This window comes from Aegilops tauschii, chromosome 2, assembly GCF_002575655.3.
Source record: "Aegilops tauschii subsp. strangulata cultivar AL8/78 chromosome 2, Aet v6.0, whole genome shotgun sequence".
Taxonomy (NCBI): domain Eukaryota; kingdom Viridiplantae; phylum Streptophyta; class Magnoliopsida; order Poales; family Poaceae; genus Aegilops; species Aegilops tauschii.
Window position 1 is genome coordinate 92,638,797 of NC_053036.3, and position 24,521 is coordinate 92,663,317.

Genomic DNA, 24,521 nt, shown 5'->3' on the forward strand with positions numbered 1-24,521 from the left:
ATTGTTCTTGCTAGATTACTACTGTTATCGTCACTATTGCACTTGCTACAAAAATTACTGCTATCACTGTTACCGTTACCATTGCTGCTGTCACTATTATCAAAACTATCATATTACTTTGCTACTGATCACGTTGCTGCAGATAATTAATCTCCAGGTGCGGTTGAATCGACAACTCAGCTACTAATACTTGCAAATATTCTTTGGCTCCCCTTGTGTCGAATCTATACATTTGGATTGAATACTCTACCCGCGAAAACTGTTGTGATCCCCTATACTTGTGGGTTATCACACCACCCCTTCGTCCAACCTTTTCCGTAGGATAATCAATCACCTTAATTTACATACCTTACAAATTTTACTTTAATTTACTTATCAAACTTCTCATCAAACTATAAGGTAATTCATGAGCAAAAGTTGATAAATATTTATTACACGATCGCACTAAAATGGACAAGTAAATCACAAACTAACATATTAGAGTATTTATATCCCGCTGCAACGCACCGACATTGTCCTAGTCTATCTATCTATCTATACTACTTAAAAGGAATGCAAGGTTTCATGTTTCACTTTTCTTTCCACCACGTCTTCATCTAACTTTTCCATATGATAATCAATCACCTTAATTTACTTACATTCTGAACCAATTTCACTTTAGTTTACTTACCAAACTTCTCATCAAAATGTAAGATAATCATGGGTAGAATTTGATAAATATTTATTTACAACATTAATATGGGCACTCCTAAGGAAACTTTCCCCAGATATTGTGATCCATATTTATAACCCATTACAACGCACGAGCATTGCCTTAGTGCACAATAAAAAATTGGATAACCGGAGCAAACACAATCCAAAATAGACTACTTTTCTGTATTTCGAGCATGTGGCAAGTGGAGGTGAACCCTACGATAAAAAATCTACTAGTTTGTGTGAATCTTTCCCTCCCGCCGAGAAATCTAATTAGAGAATCGTCCACCTTGGCATGCCATAGAGACCATATGCGCCGACTTGGTCTATTTTCGATAGTATCCTCTCCTGAAAAAACTAACCCGAGACCCATCCACCTTAGAGCATCTCCAACAGCTCCCCTATCTAAAAAATAATCACCATTTACAGGATGCTGGGTCAAAAAACCCTCCCGAACAGTTCCATAAATTGACCGCAACTTAGATGATCCCGTTAAATTGGTTCTTTCCTCCCGCTAAAATTTTGGCGGGATAGTAACCACCTAAACTTCACCACACCCTACCCTCAATGCCAGAATCTCGCGGGAGCGCTGCCGCCGCCCGCCGCCTCGCGCCATCGGCCGCTTCATTGCCTCGTGCTGCCCTTCGCTAGCTGTCGTCACGAGTGTCACTGATTGAAGGGCCCTAGGGCATTATCTAATATTTTAATTAAAAGTTAAATAAAAATGAATTGAGGGGAAGAAGTTTACGAGAACTGTCAAAAATAGTTCTCAGGCAACTTCCCCTAAATTTTAGGGTCTTCTCGTAGCTAGTTTTATGGGAAGTTTTTTAAGGGAGCTATTTTTTAACACAGTACATACGCTGACACTCATACATTTCAAATACACTCAGCTTTGCGAATGCACGCACGCACACGCTACCCCTATATGCACCTTCGAGAGACTGAACCGGTACATCATCTTGAGATTGACAAAGTCGTCATAGACACAGTCGACTGGAACGTCTCCTCCCACCGAGCGCACATGCTGAAAGTTCTAGAATAAATCCAGAAAAATGTGAGCACCCGTGTCAAGTCTAGAGCTTAAACCCTGGTGGCCGGGGATATCACTGTCCTCCTAACTATCCAGCCACAACTCGCTTTGCTAAGGGAGCTGTTTTTGGAGTTTCTCTTAGAATGCCACATAGCTAATCCATTTCGACCGTATTTACTCCTGCAAGCCAAGTGTATGGCGCTGATTTACAAAAATCTCAAAGACACACAAGCTGCCAGGTGGCACAAGCCTCACTCTCCCCCTTTTGCAGTGTGGCCTACCGCCTACCGGCAACAGGAAAACCCCCAGAATATGTGCGCCGGCCATCGCCACTTTTCTACACTCCCGTGGCCGCGGTGTGGAGTCGCGTTTGAATCATTCAATTCCATTCCACCCAACCTCTTCCTTCCTTCCCCTCCCCTTCCATTTCCCAAACTCCCATCCCCCACTCCCCCTGCTTCCGTCCATCACGCGCCCACACCCCCAAACCCTAGCCCGACGCGATGGGGTGCGCGCACGGCAAGTGCTGCCTGCCGCGGGGCGACGGCGGGGTGCGGCGGGAGGGCGGCGGCGTGCCGGGCGGCCGCGGCGGCTCCACCCTCGGCCGCGCCGCGGTGCCGGGGGCCGGCCTGACGCTGGAGTACGCCACGCTGACGGTCGACGGCCTCTACCCGGACTCCCCGGGGCGGGAGACGCAGGACGCGTACCTCGTGGCCACGCGCTTCGCGGGCGACCCCGATCTCCACCTCTTCGCGGTCTTCGACGGCCACGGCGCCTGCGGGGCCGCCTGCTCCGGGTTCGCGCGGGACGCGCTCCCGCGCCTCCTCCTCCTCGCGGCCGAGGACGACGCCGCCGGCGGCGGCGGGAGCCTCCTCGCGACGGACCCCGCGGGCGCGTTCCGGGCGGCGATGGTCGGGGTCAACGAGGAGATGCACGCGGCGCCGGCCGTGGACGATTCCATGAGCGGGACCACGGCCGTGGCCGCGCTCGTGGCCGGCGGCGCGCTCCACGTGGCCAACGTCGGGGACTCGCGCGCCGTCGCCGGGGTGTGGCGCGACGGCCGCGTCGCCGCCGAGGAGCTGTCCTGGGACCAGACGCCGTTCCGCGCCGACGAGCGCGCGCGCGTCAAGGCCTGCGGCGCGCGGGTCATGTCCGTCGAGCAGGTGGAGGGCGTGCGCGACCCGGACGCCGAGGGCTGGCTCGCCGACGAGGGGGACCCGCCCCGCGTCTGGGCCCGCGACGGCCTCTACCCGGGCACGGCCTTCACGCGCAGCCTCGGCGACCTCGCCGCCGAGGGCGTCGGGGTCATCGCCGACCCTGAGGTGAAGACCGTGGAGATCACCCCGGCCCACCTCTTCTTCGTCGTCGCAAGCGATGGCGTCTTCGAGTTCCTCTCCAGCCAGGAAGTCGTCGACATGGTGATGATTTTTCCCCTCTTTAATTTCCTTGCCCCTTTGCGTTTGCTGAGCTGATACATTTGGAAGTTGGTGTCTTACCTACCGCATACAGTATTCTTGGAAAGAAATTCGTAGTGTGTGCCTGTAAACTTCTAGTGTGGTGAATCTGGCTAGCAAGTACAGTAGTAAATTGGTAAGACTTTCAGTCACAACACCAGTTACTCATATTTGTTGATCCTTGTCTGATTGCCTTGATGTAAAACTTTGGATCCTGGAAGTAGCCAACGGTAGTGAACGTACTTCTGTGTGGTGAATCCGTGAATGTAGGTAGCAAGTACTCCCTCTGTCCCATAATGCAAGATCTTTTTTGACACCACACCAAGATCTTTTTTGACAGCAGTAAATTGGTAATTAAGAATGACTTTGTTCGAATAACCTAGAGCCTTGACATAAAGCTTTGGATTGGAAAGTAGCCAATAATAGTGAACCAACTGCTTGCCATGAATTCCCATTTCCTCAGTACTACGCATGCTTATTAGTAGCACATAGGAGTTGAAGAAAATTATCACTTCATTGTTTTTTCTGTTCTTCATATTATAACTAGCTGCAAGTTTCTTGACATGTCCGCTACTACCTTTAATGAGCTAATAAAATGTAGAGCGACTCCAACTATCTCCCCTGAATTTGCCTCCCAAAACCCCATTAGGGGGGAGGCGAGTGGCGTAGGGTTAGAGTGAGTTTTTTGCTCAGAACCCCTAAAACAGGGGGATAGTTGGAGTTGCTCTTTAAGTATCATTTTAGGTCCAAACATGTTTTGTGGCAACATACACAGTAAATATTCTTATATATCATACACTTACGAGTTTATAGACTTCATCAAGTCTGTCTGACCTATGATGATATTGAAGCCCAACTGGACGTTGACCTTGACTTGCTCTGTCCAGCGAAAGTAGTATGAAATTGTTACCTTTATAAGTATGACATCTCTGATGAGATTATTATTAACTTGTTAGGTCGAATAGTAGGGCATGGGATGTTAAGCATTAAACCTGTAGTCGGAGAAGATAAGCATAATCATAAAAACAAAAAATAAGATAATATTTGGTGATAATTTCAGTGGAATGTGTTGAGAAGTGGATGTTCTAGAGCCAGTAATGCATACAGGGATACCTAAAATGATCATGGATGAGAATATTGACAGTCTGCAGACTGCACAATTATTTCAGCTTTTTACTGATTATCGTGGAGTTATATTCCCATGTAAGGTTATGAGCTTAGTATTGAGTTGGTGGGAATCTAGTAAGATGTAGTTTAGTTGGTACAAGGAATTAAAAATAACTCGTGGGGTCAACTTTTATATGCAGGAAACAGATGCAAATGGTCCTGCATATCACATTTTTACTCCATTCTTGTGTGTACTAAAAAGCTACTCATTCAAAAAGCTGGATGTGTAGGTTGGTGTAATGATTATTAAATGGTCAGGAATTTGAGGTTGATTGATGTTGCCATTATGAAAGCTACCACTCTAGATAAAGTTCTGCATAAGTGGATGTACCTTTACTGAGTAATAGATGAATAGTGGACTAGCATCTGAGCTGTATTGGTGAATTGACTAATCCGAAATGTGTCCTGCAAAAAGAACGTGATAAAATGGACTGAAGGTTCATGATTTATTATACCACTTTCCTGTTGTACTGCCGATGAAGAAAAAGATAATGGCCATTTTATTGGTCTTGAAACTGACAAGCCACTTCAGAATTGACTGCTGATTGCTGAATCACTAGTGATATGCTTGCATGTTGTCAATTATGTTCTGATTAACATGGTCTGGAGTTCTTAATGGGATGGTCCCCCTGTAAACCCTCTCTTTTCCTTTCCACCACTTCCATAACTAGTGCACTTAACGAAACCAGGCTGGTAACAGCCTTTATGTTCTTCCAAGTTCTTTCATCTTTCCTGCGCATGATGCCCTCCTTGTCCCAGTATGCATCTCCATGAAGTGCACCCATGTGCGATCCACCATTTTGGAGTGATCAAACTATGATAGTTATATTTTAGAGATATATTTTAGATGGTGGTCTCTACTCTCTATGCCATATCATGCACCATTTAAAGTCCTTTAGTATCAATCTCATGTAAAAATGTATGTGGTTTTGCTTGCTCTGGTATGCCTTTGGTGTTCTCTGCCTCCAGTCCGAAATTCTCTAACATTTGTCTCAATTGCTACAGGTGGCTATGCATCAAGACCCTCGAGATGCTTGTGCAGCAATCGCTGCAGAGTCATACAAACTATGGCTAGAGCATGAAAACAGGACAGACGATATAACAATAATCATCGTGCATATCCGGGATGCTCAAAATGTAGGTGTACAAACCTTCGATTATTTAGGCATAATGCCATAATTGTTGGTGGCTTTGCAGACATTCATTGTGTTTCCAAAATTTACTCAGTCAGGTCCTGCAGGGAGTGACAAAGAGAACTCCAGCAGCACCGGGGCGCCGATAGCATTGCACACGGTGCAGCCGGAGCTACCTGTATTTGTACCGTCAGAAGCAAGTCACCTGAACGGAGTGGCTGCTGCTGAACTGCGGCGGCCATCCTCCTCTGGCTCTCCATCGGAGCGACGCCTCTCATGCGTTACTCCTTCGCCTACACACCCTTTATTAGAAGGCGGTAAAGCATTGGAAGCTTCCAGGTCGACCCAGATCGACATTGCCATATCCCAGCCAGTGGAAGCTTGGCATCCAAGGGAAGGTGGTAACAAGCTAGAACGGGCAGTCTCCTGCTGACCATGCATGAGGTAATGTCACCAGTCTCCTTCTAACTGGGAAATGGGGTAAACGCAAACAAGCTCATATCAGTTCACCTGTTTCAATGCAGTTCTTTAGCTTGAATCTCACAACAGAAGCGGCAGGACACCTGTCGTCATCCTCCGTAAGGTCTTGCCCTAATCAAGTTTCTTTTCCTCATATTTCTGGAGCGGTTCGCTTAGAAAGCTGTTGATATTTACAGGGGGGGCTGACTTCCCGAACAGTGGGTGTGATGCAGCCATGCAGGCTCGCAATGCTTGTTCTGCGCCGGTTGCAAGTTGCTCGTGTTTTCTTAGAGCACCTGCTTACTGACAATGCAAAAAGGATTCTGACCCAAACAGGGTCGTTTAACATAAAGATTGATGGGCTTGATCATGTGGCATTGGACGCCGCCAAGAGTTAACTGGAAATGGAGTAAAGTGTCAGATAATTTGTACTATTTGTTATTTATCACATCATGTTGAGTTGATGATTACAGACCTGTAGTCATATGGTATCAGCTGCAGTGCAGTGTGGATACCACAACGAATAATTGTTGCTTCCTCTTAACGGGAGGGAGGGGTCTTTGTGACTTGTGAGTTGGATATCAGTGAGAAATGCCCAGAGCTTACTGAAAGAAACACGTTAGCTTTATTCCAAAATGCTTATGGTTGCCGGAGGGCGAAAATTCCATTACTACGCTTGCTCATAAAATCTACTCCCTCCGTCCCATAATATAAAAGCGTTTTTTACACTAGTGTAGTGTCAAAAATGCTCTTATATTATGGGACAGAGGGAGTATTACTGTCTAGTAATTTACTCCTTATTTTAAAATGGCTACAAAAATAGCAATGACTCACTAGTATGACTCACCTTATTGGTACTGCCACTTTGGATGTTGTTATTTGTTATCCAAGAAGTTTAATAGCGCTGGATTATTGGATCTGATAAGACATATTACTGTACAATTTTACTGCACAGTAATTGGGACTTGTAATACATCTAGTTCAGGGCTCCTTTGATTTAAAGGAATTTTATAGGATTATTGGAGGATTGAAATCCTTAGTATTTTTTCCTATGTTAGTCCTTTGATTCATAGGATTGAATTCCATAGGAAAAATTGAATTCCATAGGATTGAAATCTTTTGTACTACATTTCATAGGAAATTTAACATTCACTCCAACCTATTTTTACAATTCCTTTGTTTTTCCTGTGCCATCAAACACTCATTGCTAATCCTATAGGATTCAAGTGGGCATGCCACTCCAATCCTATACTTTTCCTATTCCTACGTTTTCAAAATCGTACGAATCAAACAAGCCCTCAATGGTAACACATGGACACACCGTTTGTCCTGTATCAAAAAATACAACAAGAGTTACATCGCACGAGTTCTGAAACAGAATTAGACTGGCACTTGCTTCAAACCGGATGTCTAAATTTTTTGGAACCGTCGATTGTGACGGGTTCAAAGGTGTGTGATCACAGATACGCCTAATTGTCTAAATGTCCAAATGTGCAACAAGGACAAGCCAACTGTCCAAGCAACATGGAAAGATGATTAGTATTTTTCATGGTCGCGGTAGGCAGGTCCAAATTAATTGTTGTTCCTCCATAGAAAATTGTGTGTGTGTGGAATGGCAAGACCGGGACCTCATTTCCATATGCTCCATTTAGACATCCAGCAACCTCATCTCCCATAAACAAGCAGAGAGGTAAGCTAATATTTATATCCGCCTCTATGAACCTCATCTCTTTCAAACTATTTGCTGGTGTCAGCTTGTTATTCTATTTTCGGGTTCATTTTGACTGCATCTATTCTAGGTCCATGCATGCTTTGAATTTTCAATCGCCTTTGCTTGAGCAGATGTACATACAAGTCATTGCTTATGATGCACAATGCTATAAGTAAAAAAAAAGGAAATACTCCCTCCGTTCTAAAATATAAGTCTTTCTAGAGATTCCAATAGATAACTACATACGGAGCAAAATGAGTGAATCTACACTCTAAAATATGTCTACATACATTCATATGTTGTAGTCCATTTGAAATGTCTAAAAAGACTTATATTTTGAAATGGAGGGAGTAGAAACTAATGCATGAAAAAGCAGACAAACAATTCACGGTCATTGCTTAATGCATATGATACATAATGCTTTGCCCAGCTGCTCCACCCAGGACGCAGTATCCCATCATACCTCGTGTAGAGGAAGGGAAGAGATGCACCTAGCAAGGTCGACTACGAGCGCCTCAAGGGCTAGCGTGCACGGGCGCCTTGGCAGCGGCAACGTGCGCGGTGCGCCTCGCAGATGCAATGCACCACTGTGCTCGGTGCTCTGCTTTCGCAATCGTCGGTAATTTCAATAAACCTGTTTAGATTCCGGAATCTCTAAAAAAGATTTTTGGGGGAGGCGCTGTGATCCGACCTGATGCCTAGCAGATTTCTTAATCTAATCATATCCTCGAAATGCGGCCGCATATGTTAGAGCATGACAATAAGTTTTTGTGGCATCCAAATTAACACAATAGCACAGCTTAACACAGTACTTCATCCTCTTTCTATATAGTGTTGCCTTTGCTTGATTGGATGGAACGGTTGGGACCAGTAAAAACAAAATTTGAACCAGAACTATGCGATGGTGATAATACATAGACCTTTTTCTTCGTAGTCTAGTTTCTGTGCCATTAGTTAGCCACCTTCTTGGGACTAGCTAGAGACTGTGAGGACTGTTAGTAGGTACTGCCACTTTAGATGTTATTCGTTATCTAAGAAGAGCAGGTGGACTGTTGAATCTGATAAAATATACATAGCCAGTGATATACATGAACACATCCGTTTAACTCCATAGCCACATGAACACACCCATTTATCACGTTTAAAAAAAATACAACAAGAGTTACATTACAGAGTTCTGAAGCAAAATTAGATCGGCACTCCTCGTCGCTTCCTCCCTGGCAAGGCACTACTACCTTCATGTGTATTCTGAGCACGACTTGTAACAAAATGAACAAATGATTTATGAGGCGGTATCCTTGATTCCCATGCAACTAGATGGAAGTCTCCTTCCGGTGTAACACTAGGATCTGCCAGAAGTTCCACCAATGTCACACTTGGTGATTCCTCCTTGATTTGAACATTACTTGTCATGGTAAGTGGATGCAAGGCGAAGTCCGTGATGTCCACTGGATGGCCTTGTTCTATAAGCATACTTGGGTGTACACCATGTATGGAGAGGTTTCTTTTAACGTATCTTACCCCCTTGTCAAATAAGCAACGCCAAAACTGAACACTGAGGTTCATTCTCAACGCATATGCGAATGTATTTATTGCGACAAGTGAACCTTGCTTACTGTTCAACTCCTTGGCAAACTCATCTGCTAATTGTACTAGTCGTGGATGTTCTGCGGGGTCTGCGCTATCGAATGCCAGTGTCTTGAAAAGGTACCTCAACTCATCGTAAGACAAAACACCTAGGAAAATAGGATTCACAGATCCAAACCGGGCTAATCTTTTAAGTTTACTTATAATGATGGTCTTGCTTCCACCGCTCATTCTATTGAGAAACAAGTGAAACTTTTTCCAATCATCTTCACCTACATCAGAAGCAAACTCAATAACTACCAACATCGTCCCAGACATGGTCCTTCCATGGTCAAGTATTGTTAAGAGTCTATCTCCATTCAAGTGCAAAATAGAGAAGCGTGACCGAACCCTTTCGTCGCCACACACATGAGCAACCAATGTTTTCTTCCCAACTCCAAAACCACCTATGATCGGAAGAACTGCCGGCGCATGATCACCAGGAGGGTTCTTGTGCTCCAACAAGAAGCTCAAGAGCTTTTGTTTTTCAGCATGTCGGCTGAACATGAAGTTTTTTGTGTAAAGATAAACATCATATGGCCTACGAGACATGTGCTCGCATCCACCCAGAAGCACTACAAATTCTGCCATGTTAGCAACAACAATTTCTAAGCTTTTCAAGGCACCATACTCGAGGCGCATGGCCTTCTCATCCTTCTCAGCTTTTGTTCGAGAACGCTTGACAGGAATAGATAAGTACAAGCTGCTGCTAGATGAGTCGTTGATGCTAACCTCGTTAATGCCTGCACTGTCTTGGAGGTTTTGGTACCTCAAGGTGTCCAGCACGCGGTATCCTTTGTACATGGCCTCTGAGAGTATCTTGAGCTGTAACAACATCCCAGCATCTGCTTCCTCAACGATCATGCTGACTCTCATCAGGAGGTTCTGCAATCTCTCCACCAGCTTCTCCTCTGACTGTGCATGGCTCAAGGAGGAGTGGTACTTGTTCATCAGGAAGGAGATGAAACGACTCACTAGTTCACCTGCGACTACAGATATTGAAGCTTCCATGGCAAGCAACAATACAATTGATGAGGGAAGCTGCTGGTCGGTCTCTATGGAGTCTGGACAATTTAACCGAGCCTCTGCAAGTCTTACAGAGATTCATCAAACAGTAGAAATGTCTCCAGTTGACCGTGACGAGTTCAAGGGTGGTGATAGACGGCTGCTAACGTTTATCCTTATATACTATACATGTACCTTTACTCTGCACTTGTCTACTACCCAATGGAATACAAAAGTTGGGCTCCTTGAAAAAACATGTGAGAATGACAAGCCAACTGCCCAAGCGATATGAAAACATTGACTTGTATTTTTTAAATTCACAGGTCCAAATTAAGGTTGGTCCATACCAACGTGTACATGTTCCCTCGCAAAAAAAACGTGTACATGTTAATTATCTGTGTATTTCTCTTTTGTGTTGGATTCCTTTTACATTTTCCATGGCATCCAGTGCATGTTTTCTACTCGAGCAAAGTTTGATGGTGGAAACTGTTTGAGCTTTTCCAGATGAACTTCTCTAGAGAAAGCACGGCGCTACTCATTGGCAAGGAAATGGTATATACCGTTTTACCTTGGTCAGTGACGAGAATAATTACAACTCCATACTTTAGTAGTAGTGATCTTCCAGAGGGCATTGTACCCGAAAATCTTGCAAACAAGCTACTGGCCAGATGCGAGGAGGTGGCGTGACTTGCAAGTCATCACCGTCGCCTGCATCTTCACGCCCGCCTTGTAGTGTCAGTTTTATCGGTTGTCCTTCTAGCAAAAGACGAGTCAGGCAGAGAGTAAACAATAGTGTAGTAACTCTGGTGCTAATCCACTTATGTGATCTGGTCTGGTGCAATCAGTGTGCAGGTTACCTAGATACTACCTAGGGTGTGTCTGTTCGTGTTTACCATCAAGGAAGTTAAGTTCCCTTCAAGTTTGTGTCAAACTAATCTTGAATTCTGTTTCTGTTCAAAATTTCTAGCCCGTTTTGGCCATTGGAGGACACCGCACGCTCTCCTTTTTCTTTTCCATTTTCCTCAAGGAAGTTTGAATTCTTGCTCCAACCTGCAGTTTAAATATGAGGGAATGGCAAGACTGGGACCTCTTCTCCCATATCCTCGATGTAGACATGCAGAGGATCACTGATGGAGACTGGTGCATGCTCATCTTCCAGAACAAGCGGACAGGTGAGCCAATAGTTATTTTTTGCCACTATGAATCTCATCTCTTTGAACTCTTTGCTGTATCAGCTTGTTATTTTATTTCCTCTTTCACTGTGTCTGCATCTATTCGAGATCCATGCATTCTTTTAATCTTTTCAATCGCCTTTGTACAAACGATTCAAGGCCAACATTTATTATCTTGCATTCCATTATAGTAGTGCTTTAAGAAGTTATGCATTTTCCGAGACGTTGACTACAGTCTACATGCGAGAATGTCCTCCTCGATGTACAGTTACTCCCTTGAATACTTTGTTTGTCAGAAGTTTAATTCTGGCCTTGGTATTTTTACTATAACTATAAGAGAAACTTCTAAGCCAACTGTTCTGAACGCAGTTGTATATAATTCATCTCTTATGGAGAAGCAGTGCATGTGCAGCTTGTCAGGCAGCACCTGGCAATTTTGTAGCTTTATAATCAAAATATAACCCCCCAAAATTACATCTACATGCCACTAAATGTATATTGCGGTAACGACATGGTGGATCTGGTATGAGGCCATAAGGAAAATTAGGCTACTTCTGGTGTAAGAAAGTAAATATCAGAAAAAAGGAAGTTAACCTTGCATTTCATTCACCCAAGGTGGGGATATATACTCCCACAAAGGTCACATTAGGCACTTGGCAGTTAGTTCACTTAAGGTTAGGCTTAAACTGGGCTGAGAGCCAGGGTATTGCCAACCGCCTCAACTATCCGCTTGGATCCTTCCCCACCTCTTACCTGGGGATCCCCATCAGTGACGCCCATCTCTCTGTCGCTGACTTAAGACCTTCGGTGGGCAAACTCAGTCTCCGCATTGAGCCTTGGCGGGGTAGATGGCTGTCTAAGGCGGCACGCACTATTCTGATCAACTCCTCCCTGACCAGCCTCCTGCTATTCATCATGAGCTTCTATAGCCTGCTTGAGATGCTCCACCACGAGATCGGTACGATCCAGGCCCGCTTCTTTTGGGCGGGTGAGGGTGACAAGCAGAAATACCACATGGTGCGGTGGTCTGAGATCTGCAAGCCTAAGGACCAGGGCGGGCTGGGCATCATGTCATCCAAGCGGATGAACATTGCCCTCCTGTGTGACGCCCCCGATTCAATCGTACACTAATCATGCACGCAAACGTGTACGATCAAGATCAGGGACTCACGGGAAGATATCACAACACAATTCTAAAAACATAATTAAGTCATACAAGCATCATAATACAAGCCAGGGGCCTCGAGGGCTTGAATACAAGTGCTCGATCATAGATGAGTCAGCAGAAGCAACAATATCTGAGTACATACATAAGTTAAACAAGTTTGCCTTAAGAAGGCTAGCACAAACTGGGATACAGATCGAAAGAGGCGCATGCCTCCTGCCTGGGATCCTCCTAAACTACTCCTGGTCCTCGTCAGCGGCCTGCACGTAGTAGTAGGCACCCCCGGTGTAGTAGGAGTCGTCGTCGACGGTGGCGTCTGGCTCCTAGGCTCCAGCATCTGGTTGCGACAACCAGTAAGAAAGGAAAGGGGGGAAAAGGGGGAGAAAAGCAACCGTGAGTACTCATCCAAAGTACTCGCAAGTAAGGATCTACACTACTTATGCATGGGTATCTGTGTAAAGGGGCAATATCGGTGGACTGAACTGCAGAATGCCAGAATAAGAGGGGGATAGCTAATCCTATCGAAGACTACGCTTTTGGCAGCCTCCATCTTGCAGCATGTAGAAGAGAGTAGATGGCAAGTTCACCAAGTATCATCGCATAGCATAATCCTACCCGGCGATCCTCTCCTCGTTGCCCTGTTAGAGAGCGGTCACCGGGTTATATCCAGCACTTGGAAGGGTGTGTTTTATTAAGTATCCGGTTTTAGTTGTCATAAGGTCAAGGTACAACTCCAAGTCGTCATGTTACCGAAGATCACGGCTATTCGAATAGATAAACTTCCCTGCAGGGGTGCACCACATAACCCAACACGCTCGATCCCTCTGGCCGGACACACTTTCCTGGGTCATGCCCGGCCTCGGAAGATCAACACGTCGCAGCCCCACCTAGGCACAACAGAGAGGTCAGTACGTCGGTCTAAATTCTATGCGCGCAGGGGTCTAGGCCCATCGCCCATTGCACACCTGCATGTTGCGTGGGCGGCCGGAAGCAGACCTAGCCCCCTTAATACAAGAGCAGGCTTACGGTCCAATCCAGCGCACGCCGCTCAGTCGCTGACGTCAAGAAGGCTTCGGCTGATACCACGACGTCAAGTGCCCATAACTGTTCCCGCGTAGTTGGTTAGTGCGTATAGGCCAGTGGCCAGACTCAGATCAAATACCAAGATCTCGTTAAGCATGTTATTTTAAAGTAACCGCAGACGCCGACCAGGGCCAGGCCCACCTCTCACCTAGGTGGTCTCAACCTGCCCTGTTGCTCCGCCACAAAGTAATAGTCAGGGGCCGTCGGGAACCCAGGCCCACCTCTACCGGGATGGAGCCACCTGCCCCTTCAGCCCCCATCTCCGAACAGTATCATAAGTAATGTAACAGTATAAAGTATATAGCATATGCCCGTGATCACCTCCCGAAGTGATCACGGCCCAGTAGTATAGCATGGCAGACGGACAAGAGTGTAGGGCCACTGATGGAATACTAGCATCCTATACTAAGCATTTAGGATTGCAGGTAAGCGTAACAACTGTAGCAACAATGACAGGCTATGCAGCAGAATAGGATTAACCGAAAGCAGTAACATGCTACACTACTCTAATGCAAGCAGTAGAGAGAAGGAATAGGCGATATCTGGTGATCAAGGGGGGGGGGCGGCTTGCCTGGTTGCTCTGGCAAGGAGGGGTCATCAACACCGTAGTCGTACTGGGTAGCAACGGCGTCGGTCTCGAGGTCTACCGGAGAAGAAGAGGGGGGAAGAAATAGTAAATACGGAGCACACAAGGCATCACAAAAGATAACATGGCAATAAGCGGTGCTAGGGGTTACCTAACGCGGTAGGAGGTGATACCGGCGAAGGGTGGAAACAACCGGGAAAGTATTCCCGGTGTTTCGCGTTTTCGGATAGATGAACCAGAGGGGGAAAGTTGCGAGTTTGCTATGCTAGGGATGTGTGGCGGACGAACGGGCTGTATATAGACAAAACAAAGTGTCACTAGTATGCCTCTACTTGACTAGCTCATTAATCAAAGATGGTTAAGTTTCCTAGCCATAGACATGAGTTGTCATTTGATTAACGGGATCACATCATTAGCGAATGATGTGATTGACAAGACCCATCCGTTAGCTTAGCACGATGATCGTTTAGTTTGTTGCTATTGCTTTCTTCATGACTCATACATGTTCCTATGACGATGAGATTATGCAACTCCCAAATACCGAAGGAACACTTAGTGTGCTATCAAACGTCACAACGTAACTGGGTGATTATAAAGATGCTCTACAGGTGTCTCTGATGGTGTTTGTTGAGTTGGCATAGATCGAGATTAGGATTTGTCACTCCGATTGTCGGAGAGGTATGGGCCCTCTCGGTAATGCACATCACTATAAGCCTTGCAAGCAATGTGACTAATGAGTTAGTTGCGGGATGATGCATTACGGAACGAGTAAAGAGACTTGCCGGTAACAAGATTGAATCGATGTGTGGAGTAATAGTAGTAGATGCAGAATTGTTTTGGTATACTTGACACGGACGTGATGCCTATATTCATGATCATTGCATTGGATATCGTCATAACTTTGTGCTTTTCTATCAATTGCTCGGCAGTAATTTGTTCACCCACCGTAACATTTCCTATCTTGAGGGAAGCCTCTAGTGAAACCTATGGCCCCCGGGTCTATTTTCCATCATATAAGTTTCCGATCCACAATATTAGTTTTCGATTTACTTCCTTTGAAATCTTTTACTTTCCGATCTATAAACCAAATATACCAAAAATATTTACTTTACCGTTTGTCTATCTCTACCAGATCTCACTTTTGCGAGTAACCGTGAAGGGACTGACAACCCCTTTTTCGCGTTGGGTGCAAGTTGTTTGATTGTTTGTGCAGGTATTTGGTGACTTGTGCGTTGTCTCATACTAGATTGATACCTTGGTTCTCAAACCGAGGGAAATACTTACTCTACTTAACTGCATCACCCTTTCCTCTTCAAGGGAAAAACTAACGCAAGCTCAAGAAGTAGCAGCAAGAGTAACATACCGATGGACAAAGGGAATAACGTATGTTGTCATTACGGTTCGACCGATAAAGATCTTCATAGAATATGTAGGAACCAATATGAGCATCCAGGTTCCGCTGTTGGTTATTGACCGGAGAGGTGTCTCGGTCATGTCTACATAGTTCTCGAACCCGTAGGGTCTGCAAGCTTAACGTTTGATGACGATTTAGTATTATATGAGTTATGTGATTTGGTGACCAAATGTTGTTCGGAGTCCCGGATGAGTTCACGGACATGACGAGGAGTCTCGAAATGGTCGAGAGGTAAAGATTGATATATATTATATAGGATGATAGTATTCGGACACCGGAAGTGTTCCGGATAGTATCGGGTATTTATCGGGGTTGGGGGGTTACCGGAACTCCCAGGGGTAATAATGGGCCTTATGGGCCATAAGAGGGGAGCACACCAGCCCGCAAGGGGTGCCCCCCCAATTTAGGCAGGAGGCCGAATAGGAGAAGGAAGAGGGGTTCGGCCCCCCCTTTCCTTCCTCCCTTCCCTCTTCCCTTTTCCCCCTTCCGGTAATAAGGAAAGGGGGGCGAATTGGGATAGGACCCCAAGTAGGATTCCTCCTACTTGGGGCGCCCCATGGCTGCTCCCCTCCCCCTCCCACCTATATATACGTGGGGAGGGGGAGCCTAGAACACACACTAATAATTGTTAGCCGTGTGTGGCGCCCCCTCCACAGTTTACGCCTCCGGTCATATCTTCGTAGTGCTTAGGCGAAGCCCTACACGGATTACTTCACCATCACCGTCACCACACCGTCATGCTGATGGAACTCATCTTCTTCCTCGACACCTTTGCTGGATCAAGAGGACGAGGGACGTCATCAAGCTAAACATGTGCAGAACTCGAAGGTGACGTACATTCAGTGCTTGATCTGTCGGATCTAGAAGAAGTTCGACTACATCAACCGCGTTGTCAAACGCTTCCGCTTTCGGTCTATGAGGGTACGTGGACACACTCTCCCCCTCTCGTTGCTATGCATCTCCTAGATAGATCTTGCGTGAGCGTAGGATTTTTTTTGAAATTGCATGCTACGTTCCCCATCAGTGGCATCCGAGCCAGGTCTATGCATAGATGATATGCATGAGTAAAGCACAAAGAGTTGTGGACGGTGATCGTCATACTGCTTACCACCAATGTCTTATTTTGATTCAGCGATATTGTTGGATGAAGCGGTCCGGACCAACCTTACATGACCATGTTCATGAGACCGGTTCGACCGACAGACATGCAACTAGTTTTGCATAAAGATGGCTGGCGGGTGTCTGTTTCTCCTACTTTAGTTGAATCGAATTTGACTGCGGTCGGTCCTTGTTGAAGGTTAAAATAGCAAACTTGATAAATTACATTGTGGTTTTGATGCGTAGATAAGAACCGTTCTTGCTAGAAGCCCGTAGCAGCCACGTAAAACTTGCAACAACAAAGTAGAGGACATCTAACTTGTTTTTGCAGGGCATGTTGTGATGTGATATGGTCAAGACATGATGTGATATGCGTTGTTGTATGAGATGATCATGTTTTGTAAAAGTTATCGGCAACCGGCAGGAGCATTATGGTTGTCTCTTTATTGTATGAAATGCAAACGCCATGTAATTGCTTTACTTTATCACTATGCATTAGCGATAGTTGTAGAAGCAATAGTTGGCGAGATGACCACGCACTACTGCAGGATGCTGCTAACGCAACACTATGATCAGAGACCCTTCGACGAAACTGTGTGCGATGCAGTAATTGCAAACGGTGGTGTAAAAAACCCGTCAAAATGGGTGCAAAACGTTTGCGATGGAGGATGCATCAAACATGGTTCAGATTTTAGTTGCGTGTGCGATGCAGGGCATACGGTTCAGTTCAATTAACTGTTTGCAATGAGGAGGAACAAAAGAAACGGGCAGCCAAATGAAGGTGTGTGCGATATACAGGATAAGGTTCACTCGGATGAACTGTTTGTGATTAGGCAATACAAAAGAAACGGTCAGGCAGATCAAGCTGTGTGCGATATAGAGCATGCGGTTCACTCGGATGAACAGTTTGCGTTGAGACAAGAGAACAAAAACGGTTCAATATATAAAGATGTGTGTGATACACGGCAAACAGGTCTGTAATCAGAAATGTGTGCGAAAACCGATAATAACATAGATGATTGCTTCTAATAAGACGTATGTGATATGCTTTGTCTACACAACATTTATTGGCCATTGGGGGACGGGTGGTCATCCGGATACGCCATAAGGATGCGAAGAGGCATCCTATATCAGCAAGGACTAGCTGTTCCACCAGTAGCTCATGTAGGAGAACTCTCAAGTTAAGTGTGCTCAGGCTGGAGCAGCCATCAGATGGGTGAATGGATGGGAAGTTGTGTTGATGTTAAATTAACTGATATGACCCATCCCAGTTAATTTAACCTCGAGGTCCTTGTTTTTTTATTTTTAAGACATGTTAAAGAAGGTCTACCGCATTACTCTTTGACAATGTGCAATACGTGTCATACAGTTGATCCATCCGACCTGTTTATGATGGAATAAGCCGTGTGTGTTGTGGGCAAACGCTTGCTAGTATTCAACCATTTGCGATTGATGAATTCATTACCGATGGGTTCCCTAGTGTGGTCCATGTGTTGGGGAACGTAGTAATTCAAAAAAAAAAATCCTACGATCACGCATGATCTATCTAGGGGATGCATAGCAACGAGACGGGAGAGTGTGTCCACGTACCCTCGTAGACCGAAAGCGGAAGCATTTAGTAACGCAGTTGATGTAGTCGAACGTCTTCACGATCCAACCGATCCATGTACCGAATGTACGGCACCTCCGTGTTCAGCACACATTCAACATGATGACGTCCCTCGATCTCTTGATCCAGTAGAGGGTCGAGGGAGAGTTCCGTCAGCACGACGGCATGGCGACAACGTTGATGATGTTACCGGCGCAGGGCTTCGCCTAAGAACTACGACGATATGACCGAGGTGTTAAATTGTGGAGGAGGGCACCGCACACGGCTAAGAGAATAACTGTTGTTCTTTGGGGTGCCCCCTGCCCCCGTATATAAAGGAGGGAGGGAGGGAGGAGGCCGGCGGCTAGGAGGGGCGCACGCCATGGGGAGTCCAACTAGGATTCCCAATCCTTGTTGGGTCCCCTTCCTTTCCAAGAGGGGGAAGAGGGAAGGAGTAGGAGAGGGAGAGGGAAAGAGGGGGCGCCGGCCCCTCCTAGTCGAATTCATACCTGCCATGGAGGGGGCACGCGGCCACCCTGCGGCCCTTCTCTCCTTTCCACTAAAGCCCATTAAGGCCCACTACTTCTCCCGGGGGGTTCCGGTAACCTCCCAGTACTCCGAAAAATGCCCGAACCATTCCGAAACCTTTCCGGTGTCCGAACTGTAACATCCCAAATTTTCAATTTGGTATGTTATACATAGATCATCATTGCATATCATATTTTATTGCATTTTGACAAATCCTCGATAAATCCTAAGCAACTCAAGGACCCTCGAAGAGAGTTGGGGATTTTCTCGAATTTTCATATTTGATTTTCATCAAATAATAAGACGAGGTTTTGGTTTTAATTATTTTCTCTACGGAAAAATATTTCATTTTAAAAATAAACGAGAGGAGAAAATATGACTTCTCCAAAACAGTTGAAATACTGGAGGAAAAATGTTAAAATCATTTATTGGAATTTATTTGGATTTTATTTGCAATTTTTATTGCATTAAAAATATTGCATGTTTTCAAAATATTTATTTTGTGTTAAAAAAATGTTCACCCTATTCTAGATTTTCAAACTAGACGGGGAAAATTTATTTTATATTTTTCTGACTTTTATTTATTTTTCTACGAATTTTTCCGCGGAACGTATAAAAAAACGCGCGCGCCCGCCGGGCCGAGCCCAGCTGAGGCCCAGCCGCCCGCGGGATCTCCTTCCCCAGCACGCCGCCGCGCCGCCGTGTCCGCCATGGACACGGGAGCCACCCCGCTCGCCCGCCCCCTTCCCCAAGCCACCGGAGCACCCCCCCTTTATATACCCGCCCTCTCTTCTCTCCCCTCACCTCGCCCGCCGCCGCCGCACTCGCCGAGCCGCCGCTGCCGCACTTGCCGCCGCCGCCGCCCGCACGGGAGCCGCCGCCGCCACCGTTTGCCGCCGCCCCTCGCCCTCCCCCGAGCCCCCGCACCCCACCGCACCCCGCACCCCACCGGAGCCGTTCCGACGAGGTACTGCCTCGCTGCCTCGTTCGTTGCCGGTTTTCTTTAAAAAAAAGCCCTTCGTTTAAAAAAACCCTAGATCGGTTTTTTTCGGTTTTGTTATTTTGCGAGCGTTCACCGAACCGTTCGTTTTAACGAACGCGTTCATCGGTTTTTCTCTGTTAACGAACGTCCGTTCTTTAACCGTTCGTCCGTTTTTCTTTTTCGTCGGATTTTTCCGCTATTTTTCTCAGATTCGATTTCTGATCGAATCTTCGTTTCTGTTTAACTTCTCGCTCGTTTATCGGAATCAGGCGATTCAAGCGCCTAGAGTTTCGTCTCGAAATTCTCTTTCCGTTTAACCTACTCAAACAAGATTTTGCTACAGTAAAATTTGACCTAGATCCAGATTAGTAAACGAAGCTTCTTTCTTTCGCAGTTTGACTTTCGTTGCTTCTTTCGAGTTGATTCTTTTTGCAAACCGGAGTTCTTAAGTTGAACTTTCTGGTTGGATCTTTCATTCGAGTTTTACCTGTGCATTAGATGAGTACTGATTGTATGCTTGTTTGTTTGCGATAGAGTACCCGGAGTGTGCCGCTTGTTACTTCGAATCGCTAGGTTTTGCGGATCATCAGCAAGGCAAGTAACACTTTGATCATATACCTTCCATACCCAGTTTTTATTGCATTAGATCTATTCCTCAAACAATTGCATGATTAGGGTCTAATTAAATTGTGGGTATTGGGAAGTAGTTGAGGTAGTACCTATTACCTGTTTTCTTATCAAACCCTTGGGAGTTACTTCTACGTTTGCTATTATATTGCCATGCTATGCTCGTAGACGTGGATTGGGTTTGAGAGATTTCCATGACAGATGTGAGATTGTTAATTAATGGTTTACTTAAGGTGGCAACTAAAACTCACATCTGGGTGGATTGAGGTACCTGGGTATTCCGGGATTGCCTGTTTTTCTTTTGGACCGCCACCCAGGTTCAAAGGGATCATGAGATTATTCATGCTAGAAACTTCCGTGTGCAGCCGCAAGCTATTATGGGCTCTAGCATAGTTGACTAAGTTGTGTGAACTCTTACAGTGGTAGACTAGCAGATGTAAGGGAAAGTAGGTGTAACTGTCTACCCATACGTAAGGTGCACACACCTCTGAAAGACTGTGTCTCGGTCATCCGTTACTCAAACACCATGTAGTGTGAGTAATCCAACGGAGGGGATCGAGTCTTGTGGGGAAAAGTGCACAAACCTCTGCAGAGTGTACAAACTAATCATGGTTAGCCGTGTCCCCGGTTATGGACAACTTGAGTATCTAGTACTTGGATTATCATGTGAATCTCATCACTATGTTACTTCTAATTAATTTTGTTGGGTTATTGATGAAATTTAATTGGGATTGAGATGCTGTCAACCATCTCAATGTTTCACAACCACCATGATAGTTAAATAAAATTTATTCCTTTGAAGTAGGATAAAATTGGCTTTTCGCAAAACTGTAACCATAGAGCTTTCCACCTGCCATATATGCATGTAGTATAGCATTATTATTGTTCATTATTCTCTGTGTGTTACATTGCCAGCATATTCTATGTGCTGACCCGTTTTTGGGCTGCAACGTTTCATGTTGCAGACTTTTCAGACGACGAGTAAGGTGCCTTAGGTCGTGGTCTTATACTCAGTGATGCCGCTGGAGTTGATGGACTCGCTTATCTTCCAAGTCTTCCGCTGTTATCGTTATTACATGGCCTTAAGCCATGTTTATCATACTTATTCTCTTTGGAGATATTCGATGTAATAAGTGTGTGATTGCTACTCTGTTATAAATCCTCCATTTGTACTGTGCGTGTCAGCATTACTGATCCAGGGATGACACTGGTGCACAGCAGCACAGACCATTTGAGGTCTGGTCGCTACAAAGTTGGTATCAGGGCACACGCTGACTATAGGACACGACCACTAAGCTTAAGCCCTAGAAAGTTTCTCTCTTCTCATTTCTGACCCCTCTCCACTTTCTACTCTTTTAGGAATGGCGAATGCAAGGAGCAAGTTCATGCAACCAGATGAAGACACGCCGTTTGGTCGACACTTGAAGGAAGTCACCAAGTACTTGAACATAGGAATACCAAGCATCACCGGAACCTACAACGCCACATTACCTGAAGAGGAGAGCTGGAAGATTCAAGTTCACATTCCAGGAAGGACGTTTGTGCCAGTTACTGAACCCATAAGATTGGTTTTTGAAGCACCAACCTGGAGTTTAGGGAAGAGCATGGCCGCACACATCGCCATGGGACGCATTGGAGAAGTCTATCACCAGGAGCTTAAGGATACAATTTACCAAATTTGTGGACGCCGAGACGCGCAATGGGAGATGATCAGAACCAAGAAGGATGGATCAATTGCAGCTTTCATCCAGGAGCAGAACCAACATATTCGTCGCCAAGAGAACCAGATGTGCACAGACAAGGAAGAACTGAAGAAGGCATTAACCAAGATCAAGGAGCTCCAAGAAGAACTCAAAGCTACACGCGAAGATTATTTGGAGGAGATCAACGCACTAGTAGGGAAGAATGATGATCTGGAGAAGAAGATTGGAGTATTCATGGGAAATCCAGTGCCAAAAGCAAAAGTCGACGAATGCACTTGTCCGGATAACTACATCATCATCGACGACACCGACTCGGAACCAAGTCAAGATGACTGGGTTGATGAAGCTGGAGCAGACATCATGGAGTCTTCAACGGATTAGAATTATTTTATTAGACCACCATATCAGTAGTAGTTTCCCCCATTAAATAGTATAGTTCAAGCACTTTGTAACGCTAGTTAGATCGAGTGTTTTGCCTTGTTTGGATTGATTGAGTGATATTGATTGTGTTTGTCTCATGAGCATATGGGTAGTGTTTTCTCTCTAGACCTCATTCTATTCTTAACTCTCATCTTTTCTAAACCTATCAGATGCCTCCGAGACGCGACACCGGATTTGTTTTCCCACCAGAGATCACCCAGTTGATTCAGCAACAGAATGCCCTGATGCAAGTGTTAGTGCAGAACCAAGGCAACAACAACAACAACAACCCACCGCCACCACCACCTGTTGATCACTTAGCCCGTTTCTTAAGGATAAACCCGCCGGTGTTTTCCAGTAGCACCGAGCCGATTGTTGCAGATGATTGGCTCCGCAAAGTTGGAAGGGAGTTGACCACTGCAGGATGCACAGATGCGGAAAGAGTGCATTTTGCCGCACATCAGCTTGATGGACCCGCGACATCATGGTGGGAGAATTATACAGCCACGCACCCTATTGACACTGTCACATGGGACCAGTTTCAGCAAGCTTTTCGTACAGCTCATGTTTCAGCAGGAGCTATGGCTATGAAGAAGCGTGAGTTTCGCAACCTACGCCAAGGAGGACGCACCGTAGGCCAGTATGTTGAGGAATTCAGTAAGTTAGCACGTTATGCACCAGATGACGTTGCTACAGATGCAGCCAAGCAGGAGAAGTTTTTGGAAGGACTGAATGATGAGCTGAGTATGCAGTTGATGGTAGCAACCTTCAACAACTACCAGGAGCTGGTAGATAGAGCTCTCATGATTGAAGGAAAGCAACAGCAGATTGAAAACCGTAAGAGGAAGTATGGACAAGGGAAGTATAATTCCGGAACTCAGCAGAAGCCACGATTTACCCCGAAGCCGGGAGGACAGTTTCAGCATACCCATGGAGGAGGTAGTTCGCACAACCATAATGGCTCTAAAAATGGTAATGGGAATGGAGGAAGCAACGGACAGAACCGCACCAACCCATCTACCCCAGCCAAGAGGGACCTGAGCCAAGTCACTTGTTTTAAGTGCCAGAAGAATGGACATTATGCCAATGAATGTCCTGAAGCCCAAAATGGAAATGGCAATGGAAGCTCTGGGAAGAAGCCGAACCCGTTCAATAAGGGACATGTGAACCACGTGAGCGTGGAGGAGGTTGAAGCTCAGCCTGATGCAGTAATAGGTAAGTTTTTGGTTAAGTCATTTACTGCAACCGTTCTTTTCGATACTGGTGCATCGCATTCATACATATCAAGGGGATTTGTGAATAAGTTTAAGATGTCCACCAAAGTTCTCAGAACCCCTATGTTAGTAACCTCGCCAGGAGCAGAGTATATGGCAACCCAAGGATGTTTTCAGTTACCATTGGCCATTGGAAGGCATGTTTTCCCCTCAGACCTCATAGTTTTGGAGTCGCAAGGTTTGGATGTGATTTTGGAAATGGATTGGCTATCGTTGTATGGAGGAAACATCGATTGTGCCAGCAAGACGATTTTGCTTACCACCCCGGAAGGAAAAAGGATCAAGTATGTATCCCGGCATATGCCGAAGAGGACTCAAGTGAATTCCTTATCAGGAGTTGTACAGGAGGAAGTACCAGTGGTGAAGGATTATCCGGATGTATTTCCAGAAGAGTTGCCAGGCATGCCACCAGATAGAGACATTGAGTTCTTGATTGAACTTTTGCCAGGCACAGGCCCAATATCTAAGAGACCGTACAGGATGCCCGCAAAGGATTTGGAGGAAATTAAGAAGAAGATCAAGGAGTTACTGGATAAAGGCTATATTCGCCCAAGTTCGTCACCTTGGGGATCACCAGTACTTCTAGTGGAGAAGAAAGATGGA

General features: G+C 45.6%; 2 protein-coding genes across 6 annotated transcripts; one reads left to right on the top strand and one right to left on the bottom strand.

Annotated features, from left to right (window-relative positions):
* Positions 1-2,076: 2,076 nt before the first annotated feature.
* LOC109752145 (probable protein phosphatase 2C 65) lies at positions 2,077-6,572 on the top strand. 5 transcript variants are annotated; one of them, XM_020311017.4, is made up of 5 exons: positions 2,077-3,141; positions 5,350-5,481; positions 5,572-5,921; positions 6,002-6,060; positions 6,134-6,572. In XM_020311017.4, the coding sequence occupies exons 1-3, from the start codon at positions 2,227-2,229 to the stop codon at positions 5,908-5,910; spliced, it is 1,386 nt and encodes a 461-aa protein (XP_020166606.1). In that variant the 5' UTR covers positions 2,077-2,226; the 3' UTR covers positions 5,911-5,921; positions 6,002-6,060; positions 6,134-6,572. The 5 variants fall into 5 exon arrangements, with proteins under 5 accessions (XP_020166606.1, XP_020166607.1, XP_020166608.1 ...); XM_020311018.4 differs by having other exon boundaries at positions 6,002-6,055; XM_020311019.4 differs by having other exon boundaries at positions 5,576-5,921; positions 6,002-6,055.
* Positions 6,573-8,835: 2,263 nt separating this feature from the next.
* LOC109752141 (uncharacterized) lies at positions 8,836-10,284 on the bottom strand. The gene has a single exon (XM_020311013.1). It carries the CDS (start codon positions 10,282-10,284, stop codon positions 8,836-8,838), a length of 1,449 nt encoding a protein of 482 aa, XP_020166602.1.
* Positions 10,285-24,521: the final 14,237 nt, after the last annotated feature.